The sequence below is a fragment of the Lemur catta genome, chromosome 13 (assembly GCF_020740605.2).
Source record: "Lemur catta isolate mLemCat1 chromosome 13, mLemCat1.pri, whole genome shotgun sequence".
Taxonomy (NCBI): domain Eukaryota; kingdom Metazoa; phylum Chordata; class Mammalia; order Primates; family Lemuridae; genus Lemur; species Lemur catta.
Window position 1 is genome coordinate 71,105,715 of NC_059140.1, and position 26,372 is coordinate 71,132,086.

The window sequence follows — 26,372 nt, forward strand, 5'->3', positions numbered from 1 at the left end:
ATCTATTTACTGGTGCCATAAACATTTTGAGATATAAATAAAAACAAAAGATGGCAAAGAACTGGCATTCCTTTAAACCCTGGGGACTAACAGATAATATAAACTTTTACTTTGAAACATGTTCCTCAGCTTTTCAAATACCTAATTTATTTTTAATGTTCATCAAACAAACATAAAAAGAGTAGTTTTATCAACACAATGCTAGGAAAAAATAAGCAGCATAGATTATGATTTGCAGAATTCTTAGGAATCAGACAAGAGCATAAAAATAAATCACTTAGAGAATTAGTTGTGTTCCAGGCTTCATTAGTTCTAATTATCCCCCAAATATGCTCAGCTGAATGCACTTGGGTCAGCTGGGACTGACACACAATAGAGTAGGCACCTTATAAACTCCTCAAAGCCCAGAAAGAGTTCATAAAACAACTGCTTGTGCATTTAGATTCATGCGATAACACTTCTTATTGCATAAGCCACCAGATGAAACAGATGGGGCAGCTCTTCACTTGAGAATGTTTCCTTTGTAAATGCACTGGACTTCTCTATTCTCCATTCAAGACACAAACTGCAAGAAAGCCAAATTTGAGGCAGGCTGTCTTTGTGTTTTATTGCCTAGATGTCACAGTAGCAGTAAATAAAGCAGTAATGAAATATCCTCATTTAGGGGGAAAAAAACATGGCAAATAAAAACGTGTCTACACTTAAAGAGGTTCAAGGCTTTAAAATAAATAACACTCAAAAAAAAGTTAAAACGTGTGTTTTTTAAACCAGTCATAGCTACATAAAGAAATGTATTTAGCATTTTATTAATTACTTAATATTGGTTACCTTTTACTGCTTAGTCTTCAAATGTGTTTTCCCAACACTGTATTCACTACTTAATGGAGACCTCTTTGCTCTGCGTTTACCAGTGCACTCTGGGATACTGAATATTCAGTTTTAGGCATTGCATTTGAAGAAAATAATAGACTAGAATGGGTCTTGATGAGTGAGACTACTTTAGCTTAATAAAAAAGTTTCACATTGACTTCAACTTATTAAATATATAACTTTTTAAAAGCATTTACCTTTGCTCCTGCTAAATTATTTAGAAGTCACTGTTACTGTCAAAAGGTTAGAATATTAACGGATCAATATGTAAGGCCCTAGAGACACATTTATTTGCATTTAAAGTTTATTAGCTTTGCTGTTCATTGATCAAGCATGTGCAAAACCTGTAGATTCCATTTGTAGATATAAAATTTACTGACAAAGCAAAATTGATAAATGTCAAAATATATAAAGTATATACTTTATCCCAAATGAGGCTTATTAGTTATGTATTTTGATAAAGCCATGAAAACTAGTATTAGGATTTTAAGCATGTGGCAAAAAACTGTACAAAGGCTGTGGTGTATTTAGTAAATTTAATCTATCCACATATCTTATTAAGTGGATTAGTCTCTTTCTATACCTAAACTGAGCAAAAACATTAACATCTGAGCAAAAACATTAAATTCATTGAAGTCAAATTTTGTTTTGCTATGGATGTTCTATATGTATCCCATGATATATTTTTAGAAAGAATTATTATGTCTTTTGATTCTTATTCAAAATAATAATACATAACTTATTATAAGTCAAATAATGGAAAAAATGACTAAAAATATCAAGATATAATGAGGTAGATAAATACAAAAGTCATGTACTTAGGACTTCAGTAACATATGTTTAAATGAATAAGATATTTGTTGACACACAGCATTTGTCAACAGGGTTATGGAGGTACCCAAAAAGTTAACATGACCATATTTCACTTAATAAAGGCCTCTCTATCCTACATTCACCAATCCATTCTGGGAATAATGAATTCTAGGCACTATTCTTGAAGAAAACCATGTGCCAGAATGGGTCCTGAACACTGAGGTGACTTAAAATATGCTACAGGCCTAATGGCTGAAAGGCTGGAGTATATATTCGATTTAATGTCTCAAATACTGAATTTAAACAGCATATTTCTCTTGAAGGGATAAGACTATACAGAAAGAAAAATAGGGACCAAAAGGTGCAAGTTTCAAGGGGAAAGATTTGGGTTCAATAATACGAAGAGCTATCTAACAATTAGAACTGTTTATAAGTACAACTAGCTATCTGAGTAGGTAGTAAGTTTCTCATCAATGAAGGCAAAAGTAGAGGCTGATGACTACCAGTGGTGATGATATAGACAAGCTTTAGACAGCTATCAGAAGGGTTCTGTTGTATTCTCCTCTAGAGTTTTTTCCTCTCTTGATATAAAGCGTCTGATTTATGAGGCAGAATTAGTTTCTTCTGCTGATACTAATTGCATGATACATTTCAATAAAATGTTCACTGTAAGTTTTATTTAATGTTTATATACAATGAAATACAACTTGTTAAGCATTAGTACTGATTAGTAATTATAAGTAGAAGTCTATAATTAAAATACATAGTCTTTATAATAACCAGATGTATCACAAAAAAAAATTTCTTACATTGTAGTATCTATGCCAAAGAACAATGTACTAAGGAATGAAAGCAACTAGCACTCACATAGCTTTCTTGGAAATGATTGCATTTAAATTCACGATGAAAGGGAGTTTTCAATGTGTCTTGAACTGAAAGATATACAATATTGTGGTTTGTATAGCTCAATGATATCACAAAACTACTATACGGGTAAACCTTTATAAAAGAAAAGTATATGGATACTTCACCAAGTAATTTTTGTATTAATGGTTTCTCTTCATCATTTTTATGAAAGTAAATCTCATTAATTTTAACAGGTTTTACAACAAAGTGGTTCTTTATGTGCATTAGTCCAATTTGATATTCAGTAAATATCAAATGTTTCTCTTTCCCAAATGTTTCTCTCTATGTGGTAGATCAATACATTATGCTCATAAAATTCATAACATTAAGAGTATCTCAATATTTATTTAATTAAAAACATTGTATAAAGAAGCTGTTCTTTAAAACTCATCCATCATATTCTTTATGTAAATGTAAGCCTGTAGGTTTCTTTTAAGAGTAACATTTATATTCTAGGAGTAGTTGTTATAAAATATATCTGGGTACAGGCAGGACATACATACATACATACATACATGCATATATACATATCTCTGCAATATATAGTTTAGATATTGTAGTGCTAAGAGCAGCCACAGTCAGACAGACCAGTCTCTGCAATTACTTGTGTGACCCTTGGTAAGACACTTAACCTTTCTAAACCTCAGTCTCTTTATTTGTAAATGGGAGCTATTATTTGTGGTAAAGATTAAATGAGATTAAATACTCATTAAGTATTGGCCCCCATTCCTTATCACCCATCTCTCCCAACTCATAGAATTATTATAAGTATCAAATTAATTAATGCATATCAATTCTTTGTAAATTGAAAAGAATGTTGCAATTGTAAAGCATTATCTCATTTAATAGGTAATTTATTCCCCTGCATTACATTATGGTTAAGAGTGTTCATTATTGTTTTGAATGATCCATGTAGGTATATGTATCATAATATAAATTTCTATAGAACAAATGAACAATTTAAAACAAAAGCTCAAGTTTAAAAATACTTAGAGAAAACAATCATTAGCAACAATTATTACCTAAATCATATTGAAATAATCCTACTGGGTTTTAAAGAAACAGTATAACGATTTATTTGGACCTGGCTAGGCCTGTGCAAGCAGTGGGTGAATAGAAGCTTTACCATTCAGGTGAAGATAAGGAAAGGACATATTTTCCTTTAAAACTTCACCAGCCTATTTTTTGGCTTAAATAATATGAATAATTTTCTGAATTATTCACTACCTAGTTTATAAGCAGAGTTCAAATACACACTCTAGAGTGGCTGTGAAATATATCGTTCCAAGAGTTTCTCATTTAAGGATATTACAGTATTCAAGGGTAAAACACTATAAATCATACAAATATTGGAAAATTAAAAAATTTGTTATTTGATATTGTTCTGATTTTTGTTTTTAAAGATACAGATATTGAAACTATCACAGCTGATCATTTCATTCTGACATGAGTTTAAAAGGTTAAGTTACAATCTGAAGAAAGGTAATCTGGTTGCCTTTCACAGCAGCCCGCAAGCTCTGCAATCTGCATAGAGAGGGGCATTTGTCATCATTAGCTGAGCTGTGACAGCTGGCACCCAGGGTGTCCCAGAAAGAAGAAGTAGCAGAGATACTCTCAGTTTAGGTTGCCATTAAGTATAGTAGGTTTCTTGAAGATCAAGTATATTTTATGAAAAGCTTTGTGATGTAACTAACAGCAGTGAACATATTTGAATTTTTCATAACATGGATAATACAATGATAGCACATAATTAGCAGGTTGCCTCTAGACAACAAGATGCCAGATTACAGTATGAATAAACATCTACTGCCTGCCACTTAGAGAGGTAGAATTGTTTTCAGCACCCTAACAGCTCCAGCAGAGTGGTTTTTTTTTTTCAGGGCTGGCTGGGAAGGGGTGATCAATTAAGTATATTCAAGGAAATAGGTTAAAGGTGAAGAGAAGAGTTCTCAGATATATTTTAAATTTGATTGTAAACAATGCATAACTTCCCAGAAATAAACTCAACTGCACACACCCAATATAGCACCCATCTTTTTGATGAGATAAATATGAAAATTAAAATTTTTCACACAGATTCAGTCTTCCAATTGGTTGAAGTGTATGTAGTTGGTAATAAGTATTTAAAAATATTCCTTGGCAAAAGTTTAAAATCAGAATCTTTTTACCAAATGAGTGCTTCTAAGTATGGATCTGAAATAGTTGTGGTTAATAAGAAAAGAATATTTTTTAAAACTTTAAAATTTTATAAATGTTTTTATATATTGTTAATGCAAAACCATATAAATCAAAAAGAAAGTTTAAATTGAGAAATAGGTTTATCAGACCCTTGAAAATTTAGACCACCACCATCCCTTGAAAGTCATCAATGCTTGGAAACATAATCAATAACACTAGGTTTTATATTATTATGTAAACTAGTTTTCCACAAATAAAACTAATTTTTGTGTTAATGTAAAATCTATGCAAATCCATGCAGTCATTTATCAGGAAAGCTGACAAGCATTCCATATTGGAGGGGGAAATGAAACTGCCTCAAGAATAGAGGCAATTAATTATTTCTGTATTTTTTCTTCTTCTGTCTTGAGGCACAAAAGTTATCCATCCAGTTAAAACAGCAAATGAAATAAAGAGATTTTTTTTTTATTTAAACACATATGGCTTTTGCCTGCAATACTGATCACCACAAGGTCTACAGATGCCCGTGGCTAAATTGTACACTGGCAGATGCACACAGGGGAAAACTGTGCTAATGCAGCGTGGAGAGCAAAACAAACGAAGAACTGAATTTGCTAGTAAAAAAACAAAAACCAAAAAAAACCCCACTTTTCCCCCACAATGAATTATACATTTTGCATATCAAATACAGGTTAAGGTTATGCAAAATTTAACCTTGTTCTGTTGCAAAAAAGTAGAAAATGATTTTAAATTAGTGAAGGCGTTTTTATGTATATGCATACATATTAATGTAGGTAAATATTTAGGCAATATCTTTTGCTTTCTCTGGACAGAATACCTAACAATATTTAAACTTCCCAGTTTCACAATTAAAAGTTTATGACATTCAAAACTGCCATAATATATGTGACTGAATACATACTGTTGGAATTTCTAGTTGTTATTATTTTTTAAATCTACTTAGGTGTAATCTCTTCAGGTATTACTGCGAACTGTTAAGGGTTATTATGAAACAATCTTGCAAATGTCATATTACTTCCTGGTGGCAACAAGAATCCAATATTTAGTAGCTGTTTCCTTTTAACAAGTTAACATAAAAAATGTATAGAGGCCAATTCAATCTTTTACTATCTTAAAAACTGGAGGGGCGCATGTGTGTGTGTGTGTGTGTGTGTGTGTGTGTGTGTGTGTGTGTGTGTGTGTGAGTGTGCGCGCACGCGCACACACACACACACACACACACACACACACACGCACACACAGCCTGCATGCATGGCTATTTCGTAAACCGTAAACAGAGTACATTTCCTAAAGATGGTTTAAGATTGCTAAGAAAGCAATAATTTCTTTCTTAATAGGCCTGTAAGCATGCATAACATTAAAATTTCTATTGTAATTGCCAAATAAAAATATAAAACAGAAAGCATTTAAATAATTTGTATATCTTGAGGGAAGAAATAAAAGACCAGTTGTACTATTCCAAGTTGTAAAAAGGCAAAATACTTGAAAGAGCATCATTATCAACAGAAATGTCTGTACTCCTACAACTCAATAATTCTTTGTTTGGAGTATTTGTAACCATCCATATTCAAACGACATGTATTTTTATACAAAATTAGGATTAAAAGCATATGTTCCAAGAATGTAGATTTATTAATTAATATTAGCTCTAATAAACTCCTTAGCCTCATCCCTACCACTTAAAGGGAAGATTAATTTAATGAAAATGTAAAGTAAAATATAAATACTAAGAAATAATAGAGATTTCTTTCTCTAGTGCCGTAAAGCTAGTAACATTATAAATGTTGCTCAAATGTTGCTAATTTATCTGAGGAACCCCTGTTCCTTATTACATATTTTGATGTACAAACTGTAAACTACATTTATAAATCTAATCTATACATTCATGTTAGCATAACAAACATTAGCAGTTCTTCTGAAAAATGACTCACCAAGTATTAATTAGTCACATATTAAAATTAAACAACTTTTATGTAAAACAAAATTGTAAACATATTGTTTATATGTCTGAAATACCATTTTAGATTTTGCCTCTGCGTTGATGCTCTCTCATTAAAACTGGCCTTAAATTGGAAGCATGATAAAATGGTAAATTATAGGGGACTTAAATAATGGTGTTTATGGCCTAAAGAGCTTTTGATGTAAAACTAAAACATTCAGACATTTACAAATTAATCATAAAATTTACAAATTAAAAGAATAAAATAGGGATGTGAGGAAACCTTTTTGTGGCAATAGAAATGTTCTACATCTGTGGTACAGGTTATATGACTGCACATTTGTCAGAATTCATTGAATAGCATATTCATATGGAAACATCACAGAATGGAATAGTAGTATATGCAAATTACACATCAATAAACCTGACTTTCAAAAACAGATTTCACATAAAAATAACACTGTACTTTTTATTTCACTAGGTTTCAAATTTTTTATTAGAAATACTATATCTTACAAACTAGGCTGTTCATGCTTCTAATTTGATCTAAATATTTAGATAAGATGGACAAGGATAGGTAGATTTAAAGTATTAACTACTCATTAGTACTACTTTTGACTTGATATTTTTGATAAATCATTATGTGAAAAATTGTGCTTTCAAGAAATAGTACATATTGGTATACTAAAATGTATATAATCAGAATAGTGAAAATAATTATATGTAACCAGAAATGAAAATTATATGTGTTCTATTCTCAGATAATATTTATAATCTCTATACTTATATGTAAAGGTATAAAGGAAATTACTATTTATAAAAGAATTTCATCCCTTTTCTATAAACCATTTATTTTATTGCATATAATATACATGATAAAAGGTGATAGTTTTGTATTTGATGTAATTATCCTTTTAAATTATTACTCCAGTTACTGATCATTAAAAAAATAAATCTTAGTTTAGAGGAATAACTTTGTTCATTAGAAAATAAGCTCCAAAACTATAAATTAGAAATAGGAAAGGTTATTTTAGACAAGCAATCACTGGAAGTTGATCATGTATGTACCATATTCTAGTCTCAAGGTCATGTTGAATATTTTCAGTGGCTTAATCACATACAGCATGAAACAGTAATGAGAGCAATGCAGTCCTGGATGACCCACTACAGATGTACAGATTAACAGACACTAATTGAATCTGATTCCATTGTTTTCGCTAAGAGAAATAAAAACATAGTATATTAAGAGTACTAAAAATGTAGTCATATACGCAAATGTATGTACATCCATGTTACTTATGGGTTAAGGAATACCTAGTTTACATATATTCATACAGAAAAGAATCACGTGAGTCCATTTATCCTGTCTGAATATTTCTATAATATCCAAGTGAAGAACATAAGCTGAAATCTAACAAAAACAATTTCAGTTTTACCAAGCAGAAAGATAACAATGACCTTCTGAAGGGCTTATAAGGAACTAGAATATTGGAATCCATATTTCCTCCATATATTCAAAAAATGAATGACTAACCCCATTGTCCTTATATGTTTGGGAAAGGTTAGAGATCACAATCTATGCTGAGCAATAAAAAATTCTTTAGGTTGATAACCTCCCCCCAATTTTTTTTTCCAGTTTACAGATGCAACTTTAAATATCTTACGCCTCTGTATACATATGCAAATGAAGTGAAGAAACACAGACAATTATGTAAAGAAGCCAGGCTTTACATTTCTTTTTCTACCAAAAGAAAGGTTTTGGCCAGAGTTATCCAGAATTATTTCCAGTCTGCAAATCATGCAGTGGTGGTAATTCTTGTAAGGTATACTTCTAATGTCCATCTTTAATCTCAAAGTAACTTTTCTTTTCAAAACCTATTAATACCAGTATCGAGTTTACTAAGCAACATTGTAGGAAAAAAAAAAAGTACTTGCCACTATAGATGCGACTATATGATTATATGCTAGGCAGGTGATAACAAAAACTGAGGCAAAGGCCTTGATTATTCAAGTGAAGAATAATTTTTAAAAAATTAACTACAATTCTCAGGATGCTCTAGTGGAAAAAATAAAATAAGGTCCAAATTGGGCAGTGACCTCAGTCTTCTGTTTGACTTTGTAATATACCCAATATTAAAACATGCAATAATTATTTTAAGAAATCACTGAAAGTTTTGAAGCTTTCAGGCTATTTTGTTTCAAGTGTTCTTATAACAGGAGTCGCAACAGGAAGAAAGGTATAGATGCCATCAAATTAGATTACCAGAAAAACCCCCTCTATTTCACTTTATTTAATGTGACATACAAAGAAAACTCTGCACAAATATCTGTCTTTAATTTCTCTAGTGTAAAAAAGGAAATATATTGTGTCTGGCAGAAAGAAACAGTTGAAATAGCCTGGGTGCATTTAAAAAAAAAAAGAGGGGGGAAAGAAATCAGATGTGTACAATGAGCCTTCAAAGCCACTCCAGCAGTAGGGATAAATAATGTAATAAACTCAACTTCATATTCTTTTTATCTCCCCAGTGTAATAAGAACATATTAAAAGAATAAAACTTTAAATTCACGAATACTTGTGAATAGACTAGAAGCCAGCAGATAATGAAAAAACACAAAACAATATCTATGTGAGTACTTAACATGTGTGTGCATATCCTCTAACAGATACCTTTTGCCTGATGAAAGGTTACAATTGCTGAAATTTATGAACATGCAATTCAAATTTAAATTAGCTTTTTTAAGAAACACAGAAACCTAGCATTCCTACATTTCTCAACATAAGAGTTTTCTTTAAACTCAGTAAGGAGATTACCCATTACTTTGTGCATCTCATATAAGTTAACAGGTCTATACAAGGGGGGATAAGTTATTTAGGAAATAGTACTTCAGGAAAAATTGTTTTGCCATTGTTATTTTGAATGCTTCAAAATATTAAGGATCACAATATTTAATTATTTTGTATTCATTAATACTAACATTTATGATAATGGTGTGCTTGCGTCTTTATTGGATTTTTTTTTTCTGACTAACTGGTACATTTTCAATCAAGGCTGCCTCATAAACTAAGTAAATGAAATATAAAAGTCAGACCTTAAAATCCCAAATACTATTCAAATGTAAGCATCTCAAATTATTGAATAATGAGATTCTTGGGGTGTTTTTTTCCCTTCAATTAGGCCAGTTTTCTTCAATTATCATTCTATTATTAGCTCATGTCAAAGATGCCTGCATGTACCACTGAAAACAATTAAGCATTTATACCCAAAAGCATGGGACACACACAAGGTTTTATTCTAGTATTACTAAGATTATAGTAAAAAATATATATAAGTAAGACGTATCATTAGAGTTCTTTTATGAACTTTTCACATAAATAAATATAAATTGTAAGCAATCTCTATGTATTGCATAATCACATGAAATAACTAATTCAAGAGGCCAATAATATTTCACAAAAATTTACTAAAAATTAGTTAAGTTACTCCCACAAATCTATCTCAAAACGTCGACTAAAATCCGCTGAATTACACAAAAAAATACTGTTATTTGTAATTCCTCTCCATAGGTCATTTCAATTAAAATTAAGGGATGGAAAACATACTCCTTAGAATAGTTTAATTTTCCCTTCAACAATGAGGGGTGTCTGAGATCACTGAGAGGATTCAGCTACAGAGGGCAATTCATTTCACGTGTTCAGTGTAATAGACAATCACTGTGTTGCAGCAACAAGCAGTACTTGCACTAGAGTATTATTCTAGGGCGTCCAGTTCACCCACGGTGATAACGTTGGACGGGTGAATCCTATGTTATGTAAATCACCGTCAGCTCCGTGTGTGACGGGTGCTTAAGGAAGCAGCTCAGAAAACACAGTCCTGTTGTCCTTGAAACCAAATGACTTCACTTCCCTGGAAACATTCTGGGACTAAGGAGTTTCTTAGTCTTTTTCTCACCATCCATTTTTCTTTCTCAAAGTGCAAATCGTTAGTGAAAAGGCCCTGGTTGCACCAATTAGTTTGCACAAAGTGCTTCGGTGTTTAGCTTCGCTTTAACCCAATTAAGCCGCACAGTGAGCCCCTAAGACGCGCCACCTGCGCGCCTGGCTCGGCGAGGCTCGGCCGGCGCCCCTCGCAGGCTTGCGTCCTTCCGGTTATACCCAACCGGGCGGCCGCGCCACGGTCCCCCCTTACGGCCCTGGGGCCTCCGTGTCCCCTGCTGTCTCACGTCCTCAACTACTGGGGGTGTATGCAGGGGGCCCAAGAAGGCCAAGGGTGAGGTCTTGAGCATCTCTGGCCTGAACCCAGGAAGGGCGCTGGCTGCTCGGGCCCGCGGTGGGCGACCAGAAAGCGCTTGGCTCTACTGCGACCACACGCGGGCCAGGCGGTGGTCAAGGCCGAGGAGTGCGTGGGCACAGCGTGACCTGGAGCAGACAGGGAGAAAGCCGGGACACCAAGTAAGGTTTCCAATAAGCCCTCAGAAATAAAGCCTATTGGGACCATGAGTCTAGAGAAGAAAGCAAAAGGGCCCGGGAGTGCCGAGCAGCCGGAGAGGCGGCCAGCGGGGGACAGGGGCACCCGCGCTGGGGGACTGGGGGTGCACAGAGGTGGCGTTTCCCCAGAGACTACTGCACTTCTTCACCGTCCTGGCCGCAGGTTCTCCGACTCTGATTTGCCTCCTCTTCCAACTGCCAAAAGGTAGCAGTGCATTCACCGGAGACGCCAGCAAAGTGGGGAGGGGCTTTTCGGGTGTTCCCAGTCCCTGCTCCTAAGAGGATGGAAAGTTCTTGGGGAATAGAGTAGGTGGGTGCCATGCGCCCCAAATGTAATGTACTATTTTAAGCTACATTGGAATCTACCACTCTTGGGTAACGAGAAAGTAAATCATAGGTGGTTTTCTAGTGCTGTACCTGTGCCCTCCAATAATAAAAATTAAAAGCTTCAGTAAAAAGTGGGGAACAAGATATTGTTAAAAGTGGCTCTGAAAGTGCCTACAAACCTGTTACCCAGAATTACAGGATTTTGCTGGAAATATTCTTAATTTGAAAGAGATGGCATCTAAATTAAAGGTAAACAAGTAAAAGTCCACCTAGGTTTAAAAACCACTACATAGCTCCTAAGTAGTATTTCTTTAGATTTCAGTACTTTGAGGACACAACTGGTACCACCAGCAAAAAAAAAAAAAAAAAAAAAAAAAAAAAATTCCATGTAAACTCATTTCCCCCTCCTGTTTCAAGGTTCCAAAATTTAGAAATGTTAATTTCTTTCATTTTTTTCCAAAATGAAGTTTAAATCCAAAAAACCTGGATGACTTCAAGTTAATTTTCTTTGAAAATATTAACCATTTTCTCAATCAAATCACATGAAATAGTATAAAATTAGAAGTCTACTCTCAGGTCACCACTAAGGACACCTAATACAGGAGATCTATCCTTAATTATTCATCTATAAACAAGCCAGAAACCCCAAACTTTCCAATATGCAGGATAGTTATCTGTGAGTAGGTCTGATCTCCATGATCTCACTTGAATTTTTGTATTAAAATACAGCTCACTATGAACTCACACTAAAATAATTTCTCCATCTCAGTGTTAATTTATTTTTCAAATGTTTCTACAAGTGCATGTACAGTTTAGTGTCCTGCTCCTAATACTGAGCAAGTCCACCACAGTGCAGAGAGGACTGCAGATGGGTAGAGGGATGTACCAAACATTTCTTAAATATCCTAAATTAAACTGGGGTAGACAACATCTAATACATTCAGCAATAATTTTCGGATTCCTTTCAACAAGTGCAAAGAAGGAAAAAACATAGGCTTTTAAAAAAGCACAGTACCTGCATAACGTTTCAAAAAATCATTCTAACATATAGAATCATCCAGAATGAGAAAATTACACAGGTATTACTCCATCTAAAGCCAACTCCCATATGCCAGTAGTCTGTGCCTGAAAGAGCAAACTTTCAACCTGCATTTAAAAGACCCCAAGGGTTAACGGACGTTAATTATCTTACTCTAAATGCAACTTAGTGACTTTGTTTTAGAAAACCCCATCTCATTCAAAAATTGATGGATGACCATTAATACACCTGTATTTGCATTTCAGCGGTAAAAAGACAAGCAGGGTTTTCAGCACAGAAGAGAGCCGCTTTGCCAAGTCTTTTCAAAATGTCAATATGCTTCAAGTAATACCAAAGCTGAGAGATTCCTCTTGATTTCCAAACTGTCTAGGTGGCCTGGGTGGTTTTCTGCCGGCAGCAGCCTCCTACCTTTAGTTTGTGTGCCTATATCCATGAGGGGGATTAATTAGCCGGGTTGGAGCTGAAGGAGGCTGTCGTGACGAGCCCAGTGGCGATTGGCCGCCCGCCTGCCTGGCCCTGCCTTTATAATTTCCACACGAGTGCATCTGGGCTCTTAGACAAACCAACAGCAGCTTCTTCTGACACATACACACGCACACGCACCCCCGGCACACACTCGGCACACTTTTGCTCCATCTGATTAACAGTCCTGCACATACAATGATTACGGGAAAGCGTAAATAAATACGGAAAGGGGTGATTATTTTGACTACTGGAAGAGCTTTCCTGGGTCTCAGAGCAACTTTTGTTTTTATTACTGAGAAGGTGATCTCTCCATGCGTTTCTCTCACACAAGGATTCTTTAAAAGAGGAAGAGAGACACAGAGAGGGGGGAGAACAATCTTTCACTTTAAGACCGGCTGGGCTCAAAGATAAAAGGAGGGAAAAGCGGCAGCAGCAGGGAAACCGCTGCTGCAGCACTTCGGAAAGACATTTTTGATACATTTCTGAGCGCTGCGGCCCGTTTCTCCACCGAAGTTGGCTCCAGCTCTAGCAGCCGCATTGGATCCCACAGCTTACTGCGAGACTCCGGTGTACAATCCGGATCTCTGCCCCAACATGATCGCGGCCCAGGCCAAGCTGGTCTACCACCTGAATAAATACTACAACGAAAAATGCCAAGCCAGGAAAGCTGCCATTGCCAAAACTATCCGGGAAGTCTGCAAAGTAGTTTCCGACGTCCTGAAGGAAGTGGAAGTGCAGGAGCCCCGGTTCATCAGCTCTCTCAACGAGATGGACAATCGCTACGAGGGCCTCGAGGTCATCTCCCCCACGGAATTTGAAGTGGTGCTTTATCTTAACCAGATGGGGGTGTTCAACTTCGTGGACGACGGCTCGCTGCCCGGCTGCGCGGTGCTGAAGTTGAGCGACGGGCGCAAGAGGAGCATGTCCCTCTGGGTGGAATTCATTACCGCCTCCGGCTACCTCTCGGCGCGCAAAATCCGGTCCAGGTTTCAGACGCTGGTGGCTCAAGCGGTGGACAAATGCAGCTACAGGGATGTGGTAAAGATGGTGGCAGACACTAGCGAAGTGAAACTGAGAATCCGAGATAGGTACGTGGTGCAGATCACCCCGGCTTTTAAATGCACCGGGATCTGGCCGAGGAGTGCTGCCCACTGGCCACTTCCCCACATCCCCTGGCCGGGACCCAACCGGGTGGCGGAGGTCAAAGCGGAAGGTTTCAATCTCTTGTCCAAGGAGTGCCACTCCCTGGCCGGCAAGCAGAGCTCGGCCGAGAGCGACGCCTGGGTGCTGCAGTTCGCGGAAGCAGAGAACAGACTGCAGATGGGGGGCTGCAGAAAGAAATGCCTCTCCATCCTCAAAACCTTAAGAGATCGTCACCTCGAACTGCCGGGCCAGCCCTTGAACAATTACCATATGAAGACTTTGGTTTCCTACGAGTGTGAAAAGCATCCCCGGGAGTCGGACTGGGACGAGTCTTGCCTGGGTGACCGGCTGAACGGGATTTTGCTGCAACTTATCTCCTGCCTGCAGTGCCGGCGGTGTCCCCATTACTTTCTACCGAACTTAGATCTGTTTCAAGGCAAACCTCACTCGGCCCTGGAAAACGCTGCCAAACAAACGTGGCGACTGGCAAGAGAAATCCTGACCAACCCGAAAAGTTTGGAAAAACTTTAGAGCACGATTTAATCAAGAGCCGAAATGTCCTAATTAAGTGTAAACTTCTTGTTCAATTCCTATCTAATATTCCACTCGACAGTGCAAACAATCTCTTCCTTAAAAAGGAATAATACAATATTTAAACATCATCTCACCCACCCCTCCAAGGGGAGAAAAAGAAGTAGTGGAAGCGAATGGAGAAAAGCCCAAACCCACAAGTATTAGAAGACTTCTGTCCACACAATTTCATATCTCCCTTTAAAAGTCCACGATAACACCCGGAAAACAGCCTGGCTGTAATACAAGACGACAGCGAACACTCTGCCTAACTACCAAAGGATTATAGCAATCCTGGTGATTTAGGTGCATCTGTCTGTGAGTAAACACGATTTGGATATGCCATCTGAAGGAAAATGTAATGTATATTTTGATTTGTGACAAATATTGTGATCTCACATTGTCTTTGAAAGTGTGGATGTTGGTGTTTTGTGACTTGGTGAACAGAACTTAAATTGCCATTTTGGATACTTCCAGACATTCTCCACTAACAAAGATTTCATTTAAAGGTAGATTTCCTCATGGTACTTTTATCTGTCTTTGAAAGTGTCTGAACTTTAAAAAGTTTACATTTTGTTTCAAATATTGCTTGTTCTATTTCTGACATTCCATAAATATACTTGAAATGTTATTTAAATATATTCAAAGAAATTTGAATTCAGCTTATATAATAACGCTTGAATATCTGAATTATATATTTGAAAAATGCACTTGAAATACACTGGATAATTACTTTTGTGATTTAGATTTTAATTTCTGTTGCTGGTTTTTATTTAATTAGATGCTAATAAATGAAGTAAAATAAAAGTTGTGTCTCACTTGAAATTGTTTTTCATCAAAAGATGTAATGCTTCATTTTGAAAATCAAACCCACTTGAATATTTTAAATATTTTGAGAAATATGCTAATGAAATCTCTAAAAATAAAAACTTAAAATATTAGAGAAAAGCTCTTTTTGTATGGCTACAGAAGATAATCTACCCTCAGTTTCTAACTATAAGACAATTCCTTTCTACAACAGACACAATTTAAATCTACCTTTGAAAGCTTGCTCTTTTGGTTAGTATGTCTGTAGCATTTCTGATAACATAAGGAAAAAATCTATCATGACAGTAGAGATTACTGAGTTAAAAATCAGGCTAACCCAGAGGAAATGAAATTAAAGTCATAATGAAACTTTTGAAATTTGTATATGAAAACTAAACTAATAAAATGAAGGTAATTTCTGACCAATATATTTTATGTCAAACCTTATTTTATGCAATAAGGGTTCCATTAGCAGAATAAATTAATCAGAAATTCAAAATTTCTTTTTACTTCACAGGGCAAGCTAATGACAAAAGCATAAAGACGAACTTTAAATTATTTAAAATCTAATACAGTACATTCATACCTATTGTTTAAATTCACTGCTTTTGGAGTTGGAAGTAAAAAAAAGTCCTCTATCTGTTGGAGTATTTTAACAGTCAACAAGTGCTGAAAGGGCTGATCATCTATGAGCCTTAAGATAGCTAATTCAGGTGATAGTAAATTTTAGAATTTCAGTTGCAAGTCTATAAATACTATTTTATAAGGTTTTTTATTTAAGTATCTAAATTAAATATAATAAAGTTCACTATCTGTGGTAGTATTTGACTATTTTAAAATAACTGCTCTGAAAACACTTTAAAGGAAGATCTTTGCAAAATGATTCCATAATATTTAGCATGACACTGAATGCTCTTGAATTCTTAAACTCAGGAAAAAGTTTGCAAATTGTACAGTAACATGAAAGTTAAAACAATAAAATGGATCTCAGAAGAAAGTGCTGAGGTATAGAGCTACACTAATACTCAGGTATATACAATCTACACAATAAAATTTAATAAATGTTTATGCATTTGAAATGGTCCATATATGTATTTTCTGGCATTACACCCAAGGAAGAATACAATCTTTAAACAACTGAGTGCCACTATATACTATGTATATACATTTTAAATCAAAGCTGAGACAATCAGTTTCTTTCCTCTTAAACCCATATCTAAAACCTATTCTTATTTCAAGAGATGAAAAAAAAACATAGATGTAATAATGGAGATGAATTTATATCTAAGTGGCTTTTCCCCCAGTTTCCTTATAACTTTTCAATAAATAATAATACACATTCCAATCTGTAGTTTTGAAAATTAAAAGTGATTTTAATATGAAATTTCATAAGACCTTCCCTAGTCAATCTCAGAGAGCGTGAGATGCTGTACCCTGGGGACTTGGGAGCAATTGGCTTAACTACCAAATCTGCCCAAGTGTACACAAAGGCACTCATAGAAAGACTGTTAAAATGTGCATGCTCTGGTAATACAGGATTTAAACTGATTAATATATTCTTCAATTCCATAAAGAGCATGTGTTATTTCATTCATTTTATTTTCTATGAGAAAGAGGAGAATGTGCTCCCCTCCCCCACTGTCACTTAAAACCAAGCAAAATTGAAAACCGCTTTCTGCCACAAAGTCACCAGTACTGTAAACAGAATGGCTTTAACTCACTTTCGTGTCGATCTTCTTGAAGGCAGGATCATCCTCATCTACCTCGAAGTAGATTTCTGTCGTGGTGATGGAGAGAGTCCCCTTGGCCACCACCACGGGAGCGATGAGCTGGGCAGGGGTGCTGAGAACCACTGGGCCTGCAAGACAAGGGCAGGGGAGTCAGGCGGCGCCCTTGTGGCCCTCTTCCGCTCCCTCCCAGAAGGGTACCACAGGTTTTTATTTTTAAAGATGCACTAGAAAAAATGGTGCCTATATTACGCAGCAAGCTCTTTTCATGTGAGATAAGGTCTGCTTAGCTTCTATGTATTACCTTATAACAAGACTAGAGATAAATAATTCTATAAAAACGCAAGAGGTCAGGATACTGAGTAAGTGCTCAACCTCCGCCTAGAAATCCTGCTTGGTTGGCAAGCCGCTGCCATTAACCAGCTTAAAAGTGCAGAACCGACTCCATAATGCCCAGCTTCTCCACTGAGCATCACTGGCTTTGCAGGGACCCTCGGCAGCCAACAGCCCCCAAAGAGCAGCCACCGCGCAAAGCCGGTCCACTAGACAGCGGCTCTCCCCTAGGAGAGGCGAGAGGATGTGAAGGGGGAAAGGATCTAAATATATAAATTCCACTGGACTGAGAGTTTTGCATCTTGCAGGGAGATTAATTTAATATCGGCGTTCTAAGGCGCGCCACATTCAAACATATGCGTACACACGGACATTAAATAGTTTTTATGTAGAAAAGAACGAAAAAATCTTAGTAGTCATTTTCTCACAGAAAATAGGTCGAAAGACGTAAATGTAAGACGCTCGAACAAAATGATTCTTAAAAAAGCGTCCGAAAGTGCTACTTCTCAACTTTTTAGAGTTACTAAAGTCCCGACTAGGGTGCTTATTTCGAATTCTCTCAAGCTGAATTAAGGTTGGAAATCACCAATTTCACGTATTATAATTTAATTCATAGGGGTACTACTTAAATGTCCCTTTTCAAGTCCCCCAAAGGGTGGCTTTCTTCGCGATCCCGGACTTCAAATACGAGGTGGAATCAGGTATAAGGTATTCATTTTTCGGTAGCAAGGGCGCATCATAATCCCTTCCATTTCCTCCCTCAAATGCATGTAGTCAAATGAGTCACAATAACAGTAGGTTAAAGGCAATAAAAAGTCAGATCCTCTGCGGCCCCGCAGGCCCAGGCCCCTCGGCGCAGAGACCCGCCCGCGCCCCGCCGTCCTCGCCCTGGCGAGTGGGCCCGGCCGCCGGGCGCGGGAGCCCGCGGCGAAGTTCGTGTTCCCGGGAGCAGCACACACCGGCTCTGCCACCGTCCTGCACAGAGCCGGGCCGCTCCTGCGGCTGGAGGAACGGAGGGGACTCGGCCGGCTTCTGTCGCGGTTAAAGGGAGTGGCTGCGAGCAAACTGTGTCAGTGTCAGCTTTCACCCCCGATCGTGACCACCCGGGTCAGACTAACGCACAGCCCTTTCTTCCCGTCCACGGCTTTCTACGCCCAGATGAGCCCGGAGCTCGCGCACCCCTGGGCCTGTGTCTCGGGCGGGTTGTTTCCCCGCGCAGCCCGGCGGAGTCGGGGTCCACCTCGGCTCCACTACGTTTTTCTTTCCAAAGGGCAAGGCGGTCGATCTGAAGCACCACTTTAAAGGCTCATCAATCTTAATCTAGGTTGCTCAAGTAATTATGCCCGAATCTCTTGTACGATTACAAGTGGATTTGGGTTTCTATTCCCCAGGCCCTCCTTTGTGTTTATTGGAGGGTCTGTGCGCGCGCTTGGCGGCGCCTCCTGCCTCCGCGCCCTCCTCGGAATCCCCCAACGCTGGGCCGGTTCGAACCGCTCCCTTAACCCTTAAGCAACCAGGACGCTCTTTTGGATGCTACTTTTTGTATTTCCCCCCTCTGGAGACATCCATGCGGTTTACTCAAGGTTGGGGCGGGGTAAGAAAGAAGGCGACGTGATTCTTATCGGAAACAAAGTGTCGTTTTATACCTGGTTGGCCTTTGCTAAAACCTCCGAAAAGTCTTCAGATTAGGATTAGTGATTTATGGTTTAAGATAGCTTTCTGGTATTTGGAGAGGAGTAATGGTCAAAAACATTAAAAACGGTGAACCGCTTCTTTCTCCTAAAAAGTAATCTAACATATCCAAACCATTAAACTGGGAAAATTGAAAAAAAGAATCATGAAACACATTACCAAAACCATACTCATTGATTTGCTGAACTATATTACAAATTTTAAGGGCACAATTCTGCGAACTTTTAACGGGGTCACATTTTCTCTACTCATTTCTCTGCGTTTCTGAAAGGAGACTGCCCCTCTTTTTAATTCTACTTCAATTTCGTTCTATTGAGTTCAGATTTTCTGGGGAGTTTATAAAAGGGCTTCGAATTGGCCCTTCTTTAAGAAAGATACATCATGAAATATTCAGCCTTAATAGTATGTCATTTTTACTCTTGTCCTTTGGAAATCTTCAATTACAACTTCCAATTCCATAGCATGTTTAAGGAGCACTGAGTCTTTTTGTTGTAGCCTTCAGGGAGCAAAGCAGCCGCAGAGAAAATACAGAGTTAATCCACTACAGCAATAGAGAGAGGGGATTTAGTTTTAATCCCCTTTGGGGGAGTCTCTGGACTTCAGGGATCCGATATTAAAATGTTTACATAAGGCACAATCACAAACCAGCAGATCTTCCATATGGTACCTGGTTGTATGAAAACCCTTTTAAAATAGAAATCGTATGAAAAGGGCAGCATCTCTGGATGGCAGGGAGATGGTGATCTAGCTGATTCTGTTCTAGAAGATAATTTAAGTAACTATAAATTTAACCTCCCAAACTTTGTTTGGTGTCATGAATTGAAGACTGACTGTAAATATATTCATCCAATTACTACTATAGCAATATAAAGGATGAGTTATAATAACATCCTCAGCACATATAGTATTATATTAAATGGTAGTTAAATAGATGGAACAAAACCTCTTCCTACCGTATTGATACATACAGTAATTTAAAATTCTACCATCTAACATGGTAATTAAAAGGAAAAAATAAATGTCATTTACTTTTAACAACTGGTAATATAATGCTTAAAAAATATTGATCCAGTACTATTTTTGAAAGAAGGATAGGGATATTACCTGACATTAATTTGAAATCTGAACTAGAACAAAGATCACCTAAGCATAATGAAAGGAATCTTTAAAATAATGAACTTCTATTTAGAGCTATAGGATCTTTAATAAGTTGAGATGGTAAATCTCATCTTGGACCTAGAGTAGAAAGCACACTTGTTTTATGTCTGAAAAGGGAACTATTCATCAAATATATTTTAAAAGTAGAATGTTAAATACTTGTGGGTTTGGATTATCCTGCTGAAGATCACAATTTCAAGCCTGGAAATCTTAATAATACACTGACATTTTTAATAAAACTTTACAGTTTACAAAATTGTTTTACATTTTTACTTAATTGTCTAATATTCACAACTATTAAGCTAAGATGTGTCATTGCTCTCTTGCCAAAAGCTAGCAGGAACACATCTGTAGTTGAACAAGTTGGGTTTATTGCTCACTGCAATGAGAGAGACTGACAACCACAGGAACCAGGGAGTAACTGAGCAGGTGTTAAAGGAATCACTGTAGGATCTGGGCTTTGGTTAAGTATTTTGGGAAGAGTTCAGGGAAGCAGTGCTTTAATCTGGATTGGTGTTTATCAGAAATCAGGGACAATTCTGTGATTAAGTATCTTATTCAGTTTTATCTAGAGGGAGGGAAGACTAGATGTAAGCTAAAGACATAATTGAAAAGATGTAGCACTCACTTGGATTAGCCAGGAGAGGGGGATGTTTGGTATTTTTGTGGTATGCACAGTGACCTTATTTTTTTGCTTAGACAAAATTATAAAGCTGTTTTTGGTCTCACATCATCATTGTATGAGCCCATCTGATGTTGGTATTCTGTGAGATTGTTTATTATCCAACAAGAAACACCACGGCCTAAGCTGTGAGCTCCAGGCCAGTTCCCAACAATAAATACTGAGGCCTAGATATAGGTCAGGCCAGTTCGCAAAGGTCAAGGGCTGCTTTCCTTTTTCTTAGATGCAGGAATTAATAATTTTTTGGAGGGGGAAAATAGCATTCTAGTGATTAAAAGGCAATTATGGCAATTATTAATACATTTTCAAACAATGCTGAACTTCTCTACAAGTTTCAATATAAAGCACAGCAAAAAGTATTTTAAAAAAGAGTTGGAGTTTAATTAAAATTGGCATTGTTAGAATTATTTGATGACTTTCAATTTGCAAAAACTATATTTGGGGTACATGAAATTATGTTATACTTTAGAAACACTTGAATATTTCCTCAACTTAGTTTAATATTAATAGAAGTTTTATCAGCTATATTTCTGCAACCTAAATTACTTTTAAACTATATGTTCAATTTGCTTTTAGATATTCAAAAGACTTGTTATTTTGGGATAATAAACATTGAATAATCCTGGTAGAATTATTAAACTTAGAATACTGACATTATTTGGAAGACCTAAAACTAATCTAAAATTCTTTTTTTTAAATATAAATTCTGGATTCGTGATCAGTTTTTTTTTTGAGACAGAGTCTCACTCTGTCACCCTGGGAACAGTGCAGTGGTGTCATCTTAGCTCACTGCAACCTCAAATTCCTGGGCTCAAGCGAACTTCTTGCCTCAGCTCTGAATAGCTGGGGCTACAGGTGCACACACGATGCCTGGGTAATTTTTCTATTTTTAGTAGAAGCAGGGTCTCACTCTTGCTCAGGCTAATTTTTCTATTTTTAGTAGAGACAGGATCTCACTCTTGCTCAGGCTGGTCTCAAACACTTGAGCTCAAGCAATCTACCTGCCTGGGCCTCCTAGAGTGCCAGGATTATAGGTATGAGACAGTATGCCTGGCCCCCAAATTTTTTATGTTCAATGTAAGAGAACATTATCCCAGGCTGGGTGCAGTGGCTCATACCTGTAATCCCAGTACTTTGGGAGACAGGAGAGAGTATTGCTTGAGCCCAGGGCTTTGAGACCAGCCTGGACAACATAGCAAGACCCCATCCATAAAAAAAAAATTAGCTGGGCCTGGTGGCATGCATCTATAGTCTTAACTACTTGGGAGGCTAAGGCAGGAGGATCACTTCAGCCCAGAAGTTCAAGATTGCAGTGAACTATGATCGTACCACTGAACTCCAACCTGGGTGACGAGTGAGAGGCTCTGTTCTAAAATAACAAAAAACACACAATAATAAAAGAATATTATTTCAAAAATGATTTAAGACAAACGCATAATAAGGGAGTAAATTTTTTACAATTATTTCTAAAATGTGATAAAATCTGTAGGGAAATAACTCAAAGCTATGGGGAGAGTGACTAAATATATCTAAAATATCTATCACTGCTTTGGATTCATATAATTTTTAAGTATGGTACTATCAATTAAAAAATCTTATAGAATTAAAAGAATAAGATGTTTTAATCTCAAAACAACTTAAAATAAATTACTGAAGAATATGAGAAAGTTGGAGCTTTGCTTTGGAATCCTAGGAGAGCTTTTGGTATTAAGAAAACGGAGGTGCTTGTGTACGTGCCTGAGGAGAGGGAAGTTCTTGGAAAACTACTGCAAAACATCCTAGATTTCTATATCTGGGATGGTTCCCTGGGTTTAGGTGTTTGAAGTGACTCGAGGAAATAAAAAAAGTCATAGAAACAAAATCTCTAGAAAGTGACTGTTTTCTTTCTATATAGAAAATATTGATAGTTGTCCAAATAAACTATCAGGATAACAATACTCTGAAATTTTAGAAAAACGTTTTTTGCATGGAAATAGTTACAGGATGTTTTTGCTCCAATAAAAAAAAAAAAAACTTGAACTCATAGAATACAAACCTCAAGAGTTATGAATTTAAATTTCAGCACTACTTCCTCCCTGACACACTCACACACACACAATGCTCCCCGACTACCTACTATAAGTATTCTACAAACCCAAATTTTGAACTAAGGCTGTGTCCAGGAATTGGCCTTTTAATGCTCTTTGGTGACTTCCTGAGCATAATTGATCCTTACCTTAATATTGAGGTTAACAATAACCAATCATCCCTGTAGTTCATGGTTTCCTTAGATGATTGTTGTACAAAACGAGACAGATGCCCAAGAACATACATTAATCTTTTGAGAACTGAGTAAATCCACCTCTGGAAAACCTCAACTTACCAAAGTCTGAAACAGACATGGGAAGAACAGAGGCCTCTTATATGAGCAATTGAATACTGCAATTTAGCATAATGTCTGTTTGTCACTGTAGAACATCTATTTTTACACTATTATCTAAAATCCCATTTTATTTAATCTTTTTATAATAAATAATTTTTAAAAGTACTCAGAGACAATCTGATAGGCTCTAACTTTTGCCTGCCATTGATGTTTTCCAATCTATTTGTTGAACAGGTAATTTCTTAAGTTACAAGAAACCAACAAAAACTAGTGCATTTTCTGCAAAGGCAAATGAGTGACTGATAGAAGAAAAAGCTTACAAAGCACATATACTGTAAGTAAAATAGCACCAAGTTATTAATATTTCATAGCATAAAAATACTAAAAAACAGTGATAGTTTTAATGCTTAGTGTGATAATTTGCTGTCTTTTGATTTAATAGGTGAGCCAGCTGAAATTTGTATTTCTAGTTATATTGTATTTAGTATAACATAAGAAATACATTTTTTTGCCTTCTGGAAGAGCACTGACTCTTTTATGGCACTAGGTCTGGATATCATTTAATGATTGAGAAGAGTAAATTGCTATTAGACTAGATGAGTGAATAAGCTGGAGGATGTGATTTAAATCTTTGTACCCCTAAGTTGGGCTTGTATTCCCACAGTTTCCTGGGCATATCTTTATTGCGGCACTTACAATATATTGAGTATATATTGTATTCAAAAAGTTTAAAAGTCTGTTTCTTTCATTTGGCACAAGCTACTCGAAGACAGGGGCATTTTCTTCTACACCTAACACATCTGTCACATAGCATGCAATCTTTGTTTATGGAGCTGAATATAGAAAATGGTATACACTATTGTTGCATTTATATGTCATAGGAAAAGGCCACTTAAAATAACAGATTATATCTTTTATATTTTTCTGAAATCTATTTCAAGTTCTTCCTTAAAAATATGAAAGATACTGCATTTTAAAGAAAATACAAATTAAAAATATACTAAAAACCGATGGGAGTTATAATGTAATTGGTCATTCTTGCTATATCACATACTGCTAAAATAATACTATTATTATTTTAGATGGTATAATTTTATAACTGCCATATTTTTCCTAGTATTTAAGTTGTTCCTTCTTTGTAAATGAAAGGTATAGAGACATATTTAACTTAGCATTCATTCATTCATGTAGTCAACAACAATTACTGTATGAGTTGTGCATTGTTTTGGGCACTAGCAGAGAATACAGTGATTTATCAGACACGGATTTTACCCACAAAGAGCTTATGCTATAGGAAAAAGAATGTACAAAGAGTAATTATGACATAAGGGAAAAACGGTTTAACTAAGAATGCTGCAAAGCACTATGTATGAATTATTTATTCCTCTTAACAACCCTGTTTGGTAGCACTGCTGTCATCTCCATTTTACAGATGAGAAAATAAGACTGAGGGGTAAAGCAGTTTAGAGAAGGTCACACAACTAGACAGTGGTAGAGACAGGATTCAAACCAGGTCACCTGATTCCAAAGGGTATTTGTTATGTATATTGCCTCCCACCAAGAAAGGGACAGAAAAAAATTCTATAGACATTCACAGAACAGTGATGATTTCTAGCCTTTTTGGGAGGAGGAGGGAGTAGCTGAAATGGCATGATGGCAGTGACATCTGAAATGAGCTGTGATGGATGGGTAGGACTGAGCAGAGGGATGCGAGGGGAAGAGCATTGTAAGCAAGGGGGAATAGTGTGAACAAATACACAATTGCAGGCATAAGTGAGCAGTGAATAAGTTTGGGAAGAGATCAGGATGTGTAAAGGGGAGCAGTGTGAGAGGAAACTGAAAAAGCACACAGAGCCCCGAACGTCAGACTGTACTGGTTAAGCAATCAAAGATGAGAGCTCAGAAATTACAGCGTGGGACAGTGGCGTTTATCCTTTTTGAGGGGTCACATCCTTCTGAGAAGATGGTTAAACATATGGCCTTTTCCTAGAAAAATTCCCCTATGTACATCTGTCCATCGCGATTGTATAATAAATGAAGTATTTGTATTTTGGAGAAAAATTTTGTCATTTATCTTGGTATTTGCCTTTAATGATTTTTCTGCATTTCCATTTATCCTTATCTGTTCTTCAGCAGTTTCAAGAAATATATCTTTCCTCCTGTTCATGACACTTATTTTCTCTACCTGTGCTCTTGGTCCTACTCTCTCCTCACCCCTCTAGCTACTCTCTGATCTCTGTCTCTCTTTTCTTCTTTGGTAAGTGTCTCAGTTTTTATATCTTAGTTTCTCACTCCTGTTCACTCCTTTGGCTTCACATCCAACCTGTACTTAGGCCAAGGTGTTTGGGAAATACTCATTAAATAATATGTTAAAGGCCTGAAAAAGTCCATCAATTAAAAAACAAATCTGTGTAACTGATTTTTAAATCTGGAATTTTAAAATACATTTAACTATAGAGTTTTTTTTTTTCATTAGAATCTTTCAAATTACCTGTGTTCCAAGGAACATCAATTTGAAAAATGCTGAACCAGAGTCCCTGAGTTCTACAATGACTCTCTCTTATTCTCTTCCTCTTTGATTTCCTTCTTGGTATTCTTTACGAGCTCTCCTTCGTTGGCTACTCTTTAAACCTGTTTGGCAGGACAACTGAATTTGGCCTACCGCTCTTTTCTGTCTATATTCTTCCTTTCCTTGGGGGATCTCAGTGGTTTTAATCATGAACACCATGCCCAAGTTGGCTCGCAAATGTCAAACTTTTATATTCTTTTGAAAATTGTGAATATCCAACAGATCAAGCTGAGCTAATCATCTTCATTCCTCTGCCCCCAAAGCCCCTGCATCTTCACATTCCCA

The 26,372-nt window shown here is 36.5% G+C and overlaps 2 protein-coding genes across 13 annotated transcripts in view; one reads left to right on the forward strand and one right to left on the reverse strand.

Annotated features, from left to right (window-relative positions):
• The window catches only part of NBEA (neurobeachin), a 562,035-nt gene that overhangs the window by 164,668 nt on the left and 370,995 nt on the right, over positions 1-26,372 (reverse strand). For all 12 annotated transcript variants that reach the window (XM_045567190.1, XM_045567200.1, XM_045567192.1 and 9 more), the window contains one exon: positions 17,286-17,422. In XM_045567190.1, the coding sequence (XP_045423146.1) occupies positions 17,286-17,422 (137 nt within the window). The remainder of the gene's footprint in view (positions 1-17,285; positions 17,423-26,372) is intronic.
• MAB21L1 (mab-21 like 1) lies at positions 13,135-15,558 on the forward strand. The gene has a single exon (XM_045567201.1). It carries the CDS (start codon positions 13,639-13,641, stop codon positions 14,716-14,718), a length of 1,080 nt encoding a protein of 359 aa, XP_045423157.1. The 5' UTR covers positions 13,135-13,638; the 3' UTR covers positions 14,719-15,558.

Bases quoted from the DNA above. Each gene is read 5' to 3' on its own strand.
- MAB21L1 (XM_045567201.1), top strand. From the start codon at position 13,639: ATGATCGCGGCCCAGGCCAAGCTGGTCTACCACCTGAATAAATACTAC.